Source organism: Vanellus vanellus (assembly GCF_965231255.1).
Source record: "Vanellus vanellus genome assembly, chromosome: 3".
Taxonomy (NCBI): Eukaryota; Metazoa; Chordata; class Aves; order Charadriiformes; family Charadriidae; genus Vanellus; species Vanellus vanellus.
In genome coordinates, this window is record NC_138907.1 from 102,750,417 (window position 1) to 102,765,362 (window position 14,946).

A 14,946-nucleotide genomic window follows, 5' to 3' on the forward strand; every position below is an offset into this window, starting at 1 on the left:
TTTTCTTCTCCCTCAAACTAATCCAACAAGCCTCCTCCAGATCTACAACAGTACCAACAGCAGAATTGCTTTCAGTTAGAGACCAGCAATTAAAATTTTAGCCAGAACTGTGAGTTTTAAAAAAGTCATAAGACCCTAAAACGAGCGCATTTGAAATGAAATATTTGTATTTTAATTATAATAAAATTGTTCTTGTTCTGTCAATGCTGCTCTTTGTATACAAACTTAGGTCATTAAAAAAGTAACCAAGATATAAAAAATTTTACTTTCGAGTGGTTTTACTTTAATATTTGATATTTTCCACTAATGCATTTTAGATTTATTATTGTAATGTGTTGGAAACTTGTCCTATCCTTGAGGCATCTCATATCCTGGAAGAAAGACAATTAGGCAGTTCTTGTCATAGTCATTCTGTTAATTAAATATCTAATAATACAGTTCATCCATTAGTGGGCTATACTACAATTTAAATCTTCTACTAATCCTCAAACCCTTAGCTATGCAATCATACCGCATACTAGCCGTGCTTGTCCCTGAGGCCTTACAAAGAAAGGGCTCTGTGAATATAACGAAAACAAGGGTCCAGGCATAATGATTGGACTATGGCAGGGGGGTTGGAACTCAATGATCTTCAAGGTCCTTTCCAACCTAAACTATTCTATGATTTTGAGCTTCTCAGAAGTGAGAGACTTGCTCTTCATGCATTGTGCAGTTCCTGATTTTTGTCTCTTCATTTAGGAAACAGTTGAAGTAGCACTGATAGGCATTCTTTCTATTTTGTATCAAATGTAAAATACACTCATGACATGCCCCTGCTTCCTCTTTCCTGAGATGACACCAAGCTGAGTGTTGTGGTTGGCACGCCTGAGGGTCAGGATCCCATCCAGAAGGGCCTGGACAGGCTCAAGAAGTGGGCCCATGTGAACCTCATGAGGTTGAACAAGGCCAAGAGCAGGGTCCTGCACCTGGGTCAGGGCAACCCCTGGTACCAATACAGGCTGGGGGATGAAAGGATTGAGAGCAGCCCTGCTGAGAAAGACTTGGGGATACTGGTGCATAAAAAGCTGGACAGGAGCTGGCAATGTTCACTCGCAACTCAGAAAGCCAACTGCATCCTGGACTGCATCAGAAGGAGCGTGGCCAGCAGGTCCAGGGAGGTGATTTTGCCCCTCTACTCCACTCTCGTGAGACCCCACCTGGAATACTGCGTCCAGCTCTGGAGCCCCCAACATAGGAAAGACATGGACCTGTTGGAGCGGGTTCAGAGGAGGGCCACAAAAATGATCCGAGGGCTGGAGCACCTCTCCTGTGAGGACAGGCTGAGAGAGTTGGGGTTGTTCAGCCTGGAGAAGAAAAGGCTCTGGGGAGACCTTATAGCAGCCTTCCAGTACCTAAAGGGGGCCTACAGGAAAGACGGGGATGAACTTTTTATCAGGACCTGTTCCAACAGGACAAGGCATAATGGCTTCAAACTAAAAGAGGGAAGATTTAGACTAGATATAAGGCAGAAATTTTTTACAATGAGGGCGGTGAAACACCAGCACAGGTTTCCCAGAGATGCCCCATCCCTGGAAACATTCAAGGTCAGGTTGGATGGGGCTCTGAGCAACCTGATCTGGTTGAAGATGTCCCTGCTCATTGCTGGGGGGTTGGACTAGGTGACCTTTAAAGGTACCTTCCAACCCAAACCATTCTATGCTTCTATGAGTGCTGTTCCGATTCTCTCCAGACAATTCTCAGACAGCCAACTCATCTTTAACACCTTCACTAGTTGGGCCTTTTCTTGGCACAGCCAAACACCAGCTGAAAGCCAACATGTTCCCGGGGGAGAGATGATGTGTATCTCTCTGGACTCTCACTCCACCCACCCAACGCATCGGTAGGCACTGAATTTTTGGGGGTGGAAGACACTGGCTCTGATTCATCTCCATAAATACACAACGGCTTGGGAACCTTCCCCTCAGGACCTTTATTTAGGCCCGTTCCATCACACCTTTATCACACAAGACCCCCAGGACCGCTGAGGTGATGCCTCCCCAACAGGCCGCCGGGCTGGCCCCGCCCCCTGGGCGGGGTTTGCTGAGGCGCCTCAGCCCGCCCACAGCAAACCCCGCCCAGGGGGCGGGGCCTAACGGCGGAAAGTGCTGAGTCACGGCCTGACGTACGGCCGCCGTCACGTGTGGTGCCGGCCTCGGCTCTCGCCGCCGCTCCAGCGGCGCAGAGCGCACCCCGCAGCCTTCGCTTTCCTCATCCTCTATCTCCTCCTCCTCCTTCTCGGCTCCGCCGCCGTTCAGGCCGGCATGGGGCTGCTATCGCAGGGCTCGCCGCTGAGCTGGGAGGAGACGCGGCGGCACGCCGAGCACGTGCGGAAGCACGGCATCATCCAGTTCCTCCACATCTACCGCGCCCTGCGCGACCGCCACAAGGACGTCCTCAAGTGGGGCGATGAGGTGAGACACCGCCGCCGCCACCGCCGCCACCACCGCCACCCCTTCCCAACCCTCCCTTCCCCCCGCGCGGCCCGCACCGCCACGGCCTTGCCGCGGCCTCTACGACCCGGGCGCAGGTGGCGGGGGTGGGCGCTGCGGTGCGGCGCGGCGCGGCCCCGAGCCCTGCCCGCCGCCCTGCGGTCCGCGGCCGCTCGCCGTTGCTCGGCGAGAGGGGAAGGTTGAGGCTGCCCGGAGGGCCTTTGTTTCCCCCCGCACGCGCGCCCTCCTCGCGCACTCGCCGCCTCCGGTTGCGCAGTGCTGTTGCCCCGGTATTGCCTTGAGATTTATATTTGTTTTTTTTTTTTTTTTTTTTTAACCGCTAAAGCAAGTTTCAGCGCTTCCGTCAAGCGTCTGTAGGTCCGCCTGAGGTGTATTGCTGGGAGCGGCGATGCCTGGTAGCACTTGCTCCTTCCCGGGAGTTTGTTTATTTTCCCTGGAGTGAGGTCCGATTTAAGCGTGTGTGTGTCTGAACTCCGGGGGGGTGCCAGCTCAGCCTCAGAGTCTGTTTTCGGGAGGGGAGCGAGGGAAGCAGGGACTAGAGGTGGCCCGCCGCGCATCAGGTCCCTCTGTGGTCCTGGCTTACCCCTGTGGAAAGGGGGCTCACCAAGCCTTGCTTTACCCCGGAGTCTTCCAGGTGTCTGGCATGAGTCAGTCTGCTTTTTGAACGAGGACGATCGCTCGGGTTGTGACTTGAACTTTGTTACAGGTGCTTTGTCCCCAAGGACTGTAACTTTATCCACAGGTCTTACGCGTGTCGCTGTGCAAACCTGCACTGAAGTGTGTCCCCTGACTGACCGCGCTCTGCAAGGAGCAGAGTCTCCCTCCTGTATTGGTGTAGGATTTCCCGAGGGTCCTGGCTTTCCCTGGAGATGGGGAGTAGCTTAGTGTGTGCTGTGCTAGAAGCCATCCTTGATCGTGGTGTTGGTGTGGTCCAGTGTTTGTCACTTGGAGGTGTCTGTGATGACTGCAGGGAAGTTGGAAAAGCAGAGTAGGAAGAGAGCAATGTGGGGGCTTCACCATCACGTCTATCTTGTGCTCCATTTCCTTTTTGAACAGCAAAAGCAGAGAAAACTTTGAGTGGTAACAATAGCTGTTCATAGATGCTCTTTGCCAGAGGAAGATGCTATTCCCCTTGTGCATCTTGAGAGACCTTGTCTCTTAAAGTCTGTTCTTTTAAGGAATTGCTGTCATGCCTCACATAACTGAGCAAGGCAAGCATCGGAGCACAGGAGCTGTTTTCAAGAGGAGAGAGTGGGGGCTTGTCTGCTAAAATCTGTCCAGTGAAGGGAACGATGCTGCCAGCACGTCTAGTCTACACCTCAGGGTTTTGCAGCCAGAGTAGTGTAGACTCAGGAAATTTTAAATGTTATATCTATCCCTGTCTGACGTCCCTGTGTTCCTACATCTCTTGTATGAAGAAGTTACGCAGACAGAAGAGCCTCACAATCTTAAGTTCAGGAATACAAACAGAGCAGAGGCTCCCTATTGCTCTGAGACTTAGCTCGAGGGTTTTCTCATTAATCTTTAAGATGGGGTACTCATTTTTCAATGGGTGTTAGATTTTAGTTGTCCTTGCTTTCTCAGGGTGAGATTTCACAAGTTAGATAAGGTTGATCCACTAGCAAGCTGGTTCAGCTTCCCTCCCCTTGCTCCAGGCTCGTGTTTCTTCTGCCTTCTTTGCATTGTTACTGGCTATGCGAGTTCAAGAAGTTAAACCAGCAGAAAACTTTTCCCATTCAGTTTTCTAGGGTGGTTTGTTTTCTCAGAGCCTCTGCTGATTCACTGCTAGGTCCTTTGCTTAATGTGAGGAAAGTAGCAGGTACATGTGGAGAAAAGGGGCAGGTGGAACCATCCCCTGCAGCACCCGTGGTTAGTCACTTGGTAAGCGTAGCTGTAGGGTGAGACTGCACCCCAGGAGCCTCGTTCTTCCTTTGGTGTTGGGACTGTACTGAAGAAAGTGTGCTTGGTAGATGGTGGTGTGTTATGTTTAAGGAGATTCACAATTTCCTTATGTCATGCCCAGTGTGGCAAGTTAGAATTTTAAGAGCAGTATGATTACTGCCATGTTTCTGATATGGAGGTAAGAGCCATATTTGAAGTGCCTGTGAACATTCAGAGGTTAGGTAACCCAGTTTATCACCTACCTCTGATTTCTAGAAAATGGTAATATACTCAGGTGTGGCAACTTATCTTTGTTCTACTGCATTATGCAATTTTTTTTTTTACATAACGCAGCATTTAGGAGTGTGTTAGTGTACCAGATACTTGTTGCCAGTCCTCTTCCTATGCAAACACAAAAACACACCTGTCTCCATAACTTATTGCAGCTGTGCTGTAGGTGGACTAGTGGGAAAAAGCAATAAACTTGTTTTCCATTTTTCCTCCCAAATATCTAGTTATTAGAAAGTGGCGCCACATTTACATGCAGCTTAGATGAATCAGCTGACTAGCTTGGAAAATTTTCATAAAAAGCTTTTAGTGCACTTTGACCTTCATGTATAAAGTCATAGCCTGAGGGTATTCTATTGTCTTAAAAACCTCTTGAAGATAGAAATCAAGAATGAAGATGACAGCCCTCACGTAATTGTAGAGATTAAATCAGAATAAACAAAATGACTGTTGTGTTTGAGAGCTGTTTCTGAAACCATGTTTTGCAAAAATGTATTTTTTTTAATTCACTTTTAAGGAATGCTTATGGAGGGTGTGGGGAAACAACTTTCTTAGCATATACTGAGTTTGTCTTTCAGGGCAGATGTGTGAATACTTTAAAGATTGTCCCCATCTAGCTGATGCCATTATGAAAAAGAAATCCAGTGTTTGCTCGTGAGAACCAGTCTTTGCTTTGGATCTGTTTTCAACAGGACTCCGCTTCGCAGTGTGTAAGACTCATTATAAGAGCTGTGATGGTCCTCTAGGGTGCTTGTAACCTCGTAGGGACTCCTTTCCCTGTCATCCCAGGGAATGAAACTGTCGGGAATCATCATATGCTTTCTGTTTCTTGGGTGCCAGACAAAAGTGTTGAGGCTAAGTGCTAGTGGAGTGTTTGTGGTGGCATTTGTTTTGAAGGAAGTGAGGCAGCATCACAACTTGCATTGCAGGGTAGCGTTCCCTAGTGCTCCCATCCTCCCCTGAGTAAAGAGCTGGAAAGGTCAAAACACCAGTTCTGCTGCCTCTTGAAAAGTCAACTATCTTATTGCTTACAGGCTTTGTAGAACCAAGGGGTTTACCAAACAGCTGTTGTGTCTTCTGGAGACAGTTCTTTTTTTCACTCTGTTTCCCACAACCGTGAAGTCTTTGCAATGGTGGGAAAAAAAAAAAGCAAACCTAGAAATGTGAGTGTAACAGAATAAGACTTCCTTAAAAAAAAAAAAATCTTTCTAAAGGTCTCTTTGAACCTGTGTTTGTAGGCAAAGGTCCTTTGCCTCTTAATCATCCTTCTGCCTCATTTAAAATTGACAGTTGGCCTCCCTGTTCATGCTTGGCTTCTCCTGACAGTGGAAAATACAAAACACTGAACTCTCTCATTATCCCTCATTGAACCCCTCCTTATTCTTGCCTTAATGCCCACAAAAGTTAAGCAACAATTAGATCTGCTGAGGAGATCCTGTCATGCTAACCAGTACTGTCTCATGGTCTCCTTGTGTTTTCGTCTTCCTCTCCCATCCAACAATGTATGCTTATCTTTGGATTTGCAGAATAGCGGTTGTTAAGTTTAACTTTTTTTTGTGTGTGCAGCAGATGCAAAAACCTGCAACTCTTCAGTACTGTGTTTTAAAAGTCCAGTAGAGTTAGTAGGTATTATATGAGACAATTAGTTTGTGCAGCTTGGCAGATGTTAGTGGTACCAAAATAGTTTAAAGGGGTTTTGAAAGTAAGGCAAAGCCTATTCTGCTGCTTCCCAGCTTTTGTCCCAAAAAGCTCTCTTCTGTGCCAGTGCATTACCAATCTCTTGTGCTGTTTAGTGCCTCTCGTCTGCTGGTTGCATTCCTTTTGCTGACTGATGTTGCTTAAATTTCACTTTGCAGCTTAATGCAGACACCCGGATCAGACAAGTGGAATGGCTGGCCCTTGGCTAGGATCACTGCCATTGCCGTGTGCTGAGCATGCACATGAGTGTACGAATCACAGTACTTTGTGCGTAACTACATATACGTATGTATTCATACATAGATGTATTCATACTTGATTAAGTTTTTCTGTGGTCTGTTTTGCTGCCATGTGGGACAGGTTGGTTGTTCTCCAGGTTGAACACCTGTTTGGACTGGTAAGAAATGACAGAAGCAAGAAGAGTTGGAAAAGGAAAATTGGTGGGGACAAAGAAACAATAAAGAGTAAGGAGGAGCTGCTTCAGCATATGAAAATGTCAAGAAAGGTGTGCTGGAGGGAGATCCGTACAGAAGGAGGGGTGTAGAAAGGAAGCATGGGCAAAACATGACAGTTTTATTTAAAAGTATATGTGAATGAAATGGTAATCTGACTTGCCCAGCCTTGTTTAGTGAAATTGGACATAATGACCCTTTTGTTGCATATGAGCCTTCTTCCTGTCAGTGTTGGGACATAGCACACAATAAGCATCTGTAGCTTTTAGAAAATTGTTTTCTTTGTGGAGACTTGAAGTGTAATTTGGAGGCCTTTAAACAAGGTTTGATAATGAATTGTATGAGGCAGCCTAAAAAAATGTACCACTGCACTGCTTTCAAGTTGAAGACTTCCTGACTTAATTCTGTTTTGGGGTGGCTTTTTTTCTGCATGTTCTCGTTCTCAGTCTTTTTTAACCTTCTTTTGGTCTGTCTTCTGTATTTTTGATTGAATTCCTCCTCCTTATCCATTAGGGTTTTTTTAAATTATACCTTGTAAATAAGTTAAATGAGAACTAAAATGAACATTTGCTACTCAGCACTTCCTTGTGCAAGACATGAAGCAGCCCTTCTCAGATGCTCCAAGAAGAGAAGCCAGAGGTTTCTTACCAGAATGTGCCAAAGGTGTTGCTTTTCATTAGAAGGTGCATGACTCTCTTTAAAACTTTCTTCTTTTCCTAATGAAAGGCTGGGCTGTGAAAAGCGCTCCTTTTCTTTTTGAATGATTCTTCCCAGGGAAGTTGCAGTAATGTATTGCTACGGTTTAGAGCCTGTATGGGTTTTTTTTGTTTGTTTTTTTCAGGGCAGCAGCACTGTGTAAATTATACGATCAGTGATGTTGCATTATAATCTGCATAACTTCAAACTGGTAAAATTGCTACATCTTAAATAAATGGATTTGTATTCAGATACAGTTTGAGGCTCCTGTTTGTCTGTCCCCCATTTAAAACCAGGAACAGAGCCTAGGGCATTTTTTAGCAATGGTGAATCCAGCTCACCAGCTGCGTAAAATATGTACAGCTACCATCCCTAAAATACACAGATGAAGTTTTGGTCGTCTCTTCTCTAAAAAACAGAGGTAAAGCTTGGTGAGAGACACTGTCGTGGTTTAACCCCAGACAGCAACTAAGCACTATGTAGCTGCTTGCTCACCCTCCCCTGGTGGGATGGGGGACAGAATCGGAAGAGTAAAAGTGAGAAAGCTAAAGGCAGTTTAATAGGTACAGCAAAAACTGCATGCATAAGCAAAGGAAGACAAGGAATTAATTCACTACTTCCCATCAGCAGGGAGGTGTTCAGCCATCTTCAAGAAAGCAGGGCCCCATCACATATAGCAGTTACTGGGGAAGACAAATGTCATCACTCTGAAGGTTCCCCTGTTCTTCCATCTTCCCTCAGCTTTATGTGCTGAGCATGACGTCATATGGTATGGAATATCCCTTTGGTCAGTTGGGGTCAGCTGTCCCGGCTGTGTCCCCTTCCCAACCTCTTGTGCACCACCAGCCTAGTCACTGGTGGGATGATGTGAGAAGCAGAAAAGGCCTTGCCTCTGCTGAGCAATAGCTAAAACATCCCTGTATTATCAACACTGTTTTCAGCAAAAATCTAAAACATAGCCCTGTACTAGCTACTATGAAGAAAATTAACTCTACCGAAGCCAAAACCATCACAGACACACGTGTGTGCACAGAAATGTTCAACTAGAGATGAGAAAGAACTGTGTGACTGACCAAAGAAGCAGTAGGTTCAGGGAACATCACAGTGTACAGGGAAAGGTGGTGTTCTTTTCTCATTTTACAAGAAATTTGGCTAACCTGATGGAACAGAAAAGCAGCAGATGTCCTTCTAGGATAATTACTTACTTTACAAAGCCTAGATGTCCTGTGGAACAAGATGCTACATCCTCACTTTGAAGCCAAGATAGACACTTTACATGGACAACAAGAATAGACAGTTTATTACAGTTTCTTTAAACTCCATGTGCTGCAAGATGTATGTTCCTCTATCCAAACCACTTAGATAATTGTTGAGTGACCTGTGGGGTTTCTTTAATGTTCATCTGAAACTTTCTAACTAGCTTTTTACTGTATATCTTATAAATAAAACAATCACAAAAAACAGTTGTTGTATTTTCCTGGCTGTTAATAATAGATCTTCTTTAAAAAAAATTCAGCCAAGTCATTATGCAGACTCATCAATACTGTGATGAGCTCACATTCTCACTTTGTGAGAGAAGCTGCTGCAATATACCAGTGTACCGAAATTGCTTTGTTTTAAAGCTTTTCCTGGGAGTCTTGTACTTACAATAAAGCTAACATAGCCTGAAGTCTTACAAAAATGTTTTTTTTGCATTTGAGCTTTTGTCACTTTAAGACAATCATTTGTAGTCTCCCCCTTCCCCCAGCAAAATTCCCTTAACAGAATGTGTTTTTGAATTTCTTTCATGCAGAAATTCCTCGTGATGGCCCCCTGCCAAATGTGGCATGTGTGGATGCATCTGAATGGGAGCTGTCTTAATCGATGTACTTGCCTGCTTGCCACATGGGGGGAAGCAGCACTCGTGAATGATTTGGTTATTTGTCACGTGTCTGCCTGTTCATCCTTTCTCTCTGAGCTTTATTTAGCTAAATAAAGGGACAGTTGCATTATTTGTTTACAAATAGATTTAGCGTGTCCTTAATACGTTTTGTAGCTGTGCCTGCTATTTTATCATAGTGGTGTTTCTGGGGCAGGGTCTGAAGGTACGATGTTAACGCATCAGCTCATGCTGCTTGGCAGCCTTCAGCGTATATATGCAACCTCTAAAATGAGTACACTAATAGATGCAAATATAACTCCTTAAATCTTGACTTGAACAAGATAGGTACCCTTGAAGAGTTTACTCCTTCCCTGGATGCTTTAGCTGATGGTCATGAAGCTACTTTTTCTGCCTGGCTTTAATCCTCATGTTAGGGAAAGCCTAAAGTGAATTACACCTAAACCTCTAGCTTTCAAAACATGCATGATGTGTTAAGCACCCAGATGACTGATTATTTTGCTTCAGCTTCCTCCCCCTTGGGTTTTCTGTGGCCAGGTGACAAGGTGTGTGTAGGTTGTAGTGCAGCACCGCTGACCTACCTGTGTTGTGCATGTGACAATGCAGTAGTGCACTGTAGTTTGTATGGAGAAGCTTCTTCAAAAACTAATTTTGTGATTCATGGAAAACAGTTCGGAGGGGTTTTTTTGTTTTTGTTTTTTTTTCCTAAACAAGCTACGATTTGTCATAAATGGTGACCCATGCTCATGGTATGCATTGATTGCCTCCTTCCTAATCTCAGCTCTTAATAAGAGAAACTTAAATTACGGGCTGTTTGTATATTTCTGATAGAGAAATGTTGTATTCACAGTGAACTTGCATCTGTGGATGTCAAGTGAATTGCTATGGTCTTGTCATGGGATTGTTGTCTATTGCTTCAACATAACTCCTCTTTTGCCACAGGACTTCCTCTTCTCCTTGCTGTGCAGACACATTATTTTACTTAACAGTATGAGGCTGAGTAGGAGGGATGAGTACAGGGAAGATTTTGTTGTTGGTGTTGCACGTTTGGTTTTTTTTCTTCTTGCCTTTTGATGCAAGAGGCAATTTAGAAGCTTGCAGCATCTTGTTTCACGGTTGAATAAATGGTCTTTTAACTGTTTTATTAAAACTGTGGGGAATAGAAAATATAGTTGCGCCAAAACCACTTGTTAATTTCTGCTTTAAATCTAAAAATTCATAAGTGAGCGTCTTGAAGTTGTCTTCGCTACAGAAATCTAAATTTAACATTCTAGGCATCTTTTTATAGTATTACTTCATGTGCTACATAGCATAGCAGTCAAAGAAGAGACACTTTGTTCACTAATGTGCCACATCTTGTTCTTCAGAAGCATGCAAATGATTATAACCTCTAGACTTTAGCTGTCAGTAACCCAGCTTCCTGGTTTGTGGTATGTGCAGCACAGGACATTCTCTAGTCACATCTTATCACGTGCTGAAGAAGAAAATCTGCAACCCTGACGTTGGCAAGTGGGAGGGGAAACGGGCAGGAGCACTTAGCTGGGGTGGGCTGTGTTTACTGAGATGAGAGCCCCTGCATCTTCTTCATTGTCTTTATCTATGGTCATCTTTAACATGGTGTAGAAGTCCTTTATTTTTTGCTTATTGTCAATGTACTATAAAACATCAGTTGTGTTTTTGTTTTAGGGCATGGTTTCTGTGAGTCGGTTTCGTATAGAGCTGGAGATGGTGCTTTGTTTGTTTGATTGGCCGCTTCCAGTCTGCTTAATCAAAATTAAGCATTTTGGGAACTACATTTGAATCTTGGTTTTGCTGTTCGTAGCAGATTTTTGAAATCATTGCTATGACAGAGAATACCCATAGTAACCTCGTGAGCATGGAAGTGTTCTGCCTTGTGCCAATGTGCGATTCGGGGGCTTGCTGGCTAGAAACAGGGTAGCCAGCTTCTGGGGCACTTCCAGGCTTGTTTGCCTCCAAACTTCACTCCCTCAGGGCTTAGACTTGCCTTTGTGGGCCAGCAACCTTTCATTAAAGGTACATTAGCAGCTGGTTATTACTGTGGCTCTGTGTTTTATCACAGCAGTGGTGAGAAAATAACTGCATTAAAAAAAATTCTTTAGTATTATGCTCTACATCTATCAAAAGTACATGTACCTACGGAAAAAAATCTGCTTTTTCCATCTTAACACTGCAAATTTGTGGCAGAGATTCTTTAATGAACAGTCAGATTATGAAAATGTTCTCCTGTAGACTGTCATTTTAATGATACATGGTATTTTGATGATGCTTTAACTGACCAATAAATGTATGGAGGAGCTACTTCTGGTTTTGGTTTTGTTTTTTTTTTTTTTTTTCCATAATGAAGCATAATGGAACCAGTGAAACAGGGTTTGTTTCTTTGATGGTCTTGAGAAGAAAGTTTACCTCCACTTTATTTTCTACTGTATATGTAAATATATGAGGCTTACTGTGTGAAAATACTTATATTAAGTGTTGTAGTGGCTTTTGGTAATAGTAAACAAAAGCCATGAGACCTCACTGGGCGTTTAGGGAAAATTTCCAATTTCTCTTGAAGGTATGTATGAGGAGGCTGCTATGATTGCTCCAAGTACGTGGCAGTAGTTGCGCAGTGGAAGCAGAAAGAAACGGTCAAAAAGATTGTCCTTGAGGAACAGTGGTGGTCCATGTGTCACCTGTGATCCGTTTTTTTTAGAATCACAGAATGGTTTGGGTTCAAAGGGACCTTCAAAGATCATCTAGTCCCACTCCCCTGCAATAAGCAGGGACATCTTCCACTAGATCAGGCTGCTCAAAGCCCTATCCAATCTGACCTTGAACGCTTCCAGTGATGGGGCACCCACAGCTGAGATGGATAATCAGGAGTGTGGTAAAAGGGAACTGTTTTTCACAGCTAGAGAGTGTACAGACTTGCATTGCTTTCCTCTCGAAAAAGCTCCCCTTCAGATCATTCTTAAACTATTTTCCTCTATTCTATAATCTTCTCAGTGCCTTACTTCTGAGCTTACCAAAGTCCAGACTGTATGCTTACCTGTGCTTTCATATGCAGAAATACCTTCTGGCAAATACTTTGAATGTTTAAAGGATTTTAACATTAACTCTGGAGCAGAGGCTTTACTCTCAACTATTAGATAGGTTTTGTTCCCAGTTTACTTAGCATGATGATGTTAAATTGAGTATGCAAGGTGCAGGTCTGATGTTGGAAAGCAGACCACTGCCAAGGCAAGTATTTGGACAGTGATTGTATGTGGGATGTGCATTGGCTTTTGTTCTCCTTGTTCTGTAGAACTGCTGCTAAAGAGTCACTTGACTGATACTTCTTCATTTTTAAGTAGTGTGCTTTATGCAGACATAATATGTGGAATTATGGTCAAATAACGCAGGCATTCAAACATAATTTCAGACACACTTATCCATTTCCAGAGAACAATCATCTTTCACTTTGCCACCAGGCAAGTCCTGCATGACTGTTTGCCTTAATGCATGGAGAGTGATTTGGCTCCTCACCAGTTGAGGGCCTTCAAGGTCTCACTTGTGGTTGTATTTACAGAGGTGATGTCAAAGAATTTTCAAAAGCCTGAAATTTCCTTGGTAGCCAACTGTGAGAAATAATCATGACAAGTGAAGTAATGCTGTTCTGGGTGCTGTCTTGCTGGCAACCTAATGGTGCCTACCCATCCCTAGAAGATACAGTGGTGGAGCGGAGCTGGTGTGGAAGTACTCTGTAGATGCAGTACATGGCAAGTCGGTACTTGAGAGGAAGGAAGCCTGTAAAGAAGAATTTTTCTTTGTGTTGGTTCATGGGTAGATCTGTTATACTCAGATTATTTGTTTTAACTGAGAATTTATTTGCTTTTAAAATGCATTTAGCTTTGAACAATTTTTTTAGGCTTGCTCTCTGTGCGTGTGTGGATTTACAGCTTTTGCTTTGTGACCTTGCTGGCCCAGCTGTTGTTCCTTCTCCTGGTAAGGTGCTACAGCAAACATGCAAGCTGTGCAGACCTGGGCTGGTCAGAGAGGTCTGTCCACGGAAGCGGTGTTGAGTGTGTCTGTCCGCAGGGAGAACCTTTCATCCTGATCAGCCTTGCAGCACATGCTGGACGGAGGATAGAGATGCATAGTAGGGTTTGCTGTGGGGTAAGAGCACCAGGTGGGGACACAGGTCCAAAGTGGTCACCTTTCTTACCATGGCAGGGTGTGTTTTCCTGGTTGGCTCTTAGCAAGGCTGCTTGTCAGCCATCTGCATCAGTAGTTTGACCTGATGTGTATTTTGTTGCTTGCTCAAGGAGACTAGTTAAAATTAGGAAGAAAAGTGAACTCAAAAGAGCTTGGCAAAATGATGAGTTATGAATGTTGGGTGAAACCCTACATATTTGACTTTCGGATTCTTGAAGCTCTGCCAGGGTGCTGATGCTTTCAACTTGGCTGCAATTCTCTGAGCTTTATTGTGGATAGAAAACATGTGAGAAGTCTGTGAATGACGAGCTGAAGTTAAATGTAAAAATATGTGAACTCTGAATTTGTTTGTTTCTTTCTAGCTGTAGGCTAAATCTTTTGATGAGCTTAAATTAAATTCTTTAAGGATGGCCATTCAGTCAGTCCCTCTGTTGGCAAGATACTCTGTGGGTTACTTGGAATTGTTGGCAGCCATCTGAAATTTTGGGGTTTTTTTCTCATTAAAATTAATGGCAGATCTTCTCTATGTTAAGACAGCTTTGAAGATTTAGTCAATGTTTCTGGAGGCAAGAGTAGTAGTTGTTTCTAAAGCTAGATGTATAAATGTGATATATTAACTACTGCACTCGGATTATGAAACATTTTCATTTCTTTGTTTTTTCCACCTTGGCTTAATGTTTCTTTTACACTTTCAGCTTATTTTCTTTTGTGAAACTTGTAGTGCAGTTTATAGAGAAGTGCAGTGTTCATACCACCAGCTCATTGCAGTTACATTTAGAGAGGGATTTTTAAGACAGTAGGCTAATCACAGTAACATATTAATGTAATGGTGGACAAATGTTCAGCTTTGGGGTCTCTTGAAGGCAGCTGTACTTCCTTTGCCCTCTCTTCTGCTATCAGCCCACATGGGCGGTGGGCTTGATGCCCATTCACACGTCTGTCTGTATGATTTGGAGAATGGTGTCCTTGTGTACGTCCCATAGTTCAGACTGGGTCTGAGTGAGGATGATGCTTTTCCAAAGCAGGAGGAGATAGTAGGAAACTGGAAGGTGTTAGAGAAGGCCCTTTTTATTGCCAGTAATCATGGATCAAGTGTCACTGGAGAGACTGGTGCTAGGTAACAAGTAAGTTGGTGCTGGAGTGCGTTCTGGTTGACTGTACTTTTCCAGTACCGTATTCCCCACCTGGAATACTGTGTCCAGCTCTGGAGCCCCCAACATAAGAAGGACATGGACGTGTTGGAGCGGGTCCAGAGGAGGGCCACGAAGATGATCACAGAGCTGGAGCACCTCTCCTACCTATGAAGACAGGCTGAGAGAATTGGGGCTGTTCAGCCTGGAGAGGAGAAGACTCGAGGGAGACCTTACAG

At 44.1% G+C, this 14,946-nt stretch overlaps 1 protein-coding gene across 3 annotated transcripts in view; it reads left to right on the top strand.

The window, feature by feature from the left end:
* Positions 1-2,229: 2,229 nt before the first annotated feature.
* GCLC (glutamate-cysteine ligase catalytic subunit) overlaps positions 2,230-14,946 on the top strand; it is a 36,356-nt gene continuing 23,639 nt past the window's right edge. For 2 of the 3 annotated variants that reach the window (XM_082481399.1, XM_082481400.1), the window contains exon 1: positions 2,230-2,450. In XM_082481399.1, coding sequence (XP_082337525.1) covers positions 2,301-2,450 — 150 coding nt within the window. In that variant the 5' untranslated portion in view covers positions 2,230-2,300. The remainder of the gene's footprint in view (positions 2,451-14,946) is intronic. The other variant, XM_082481401.1, reaches the window with a different exon arrangement.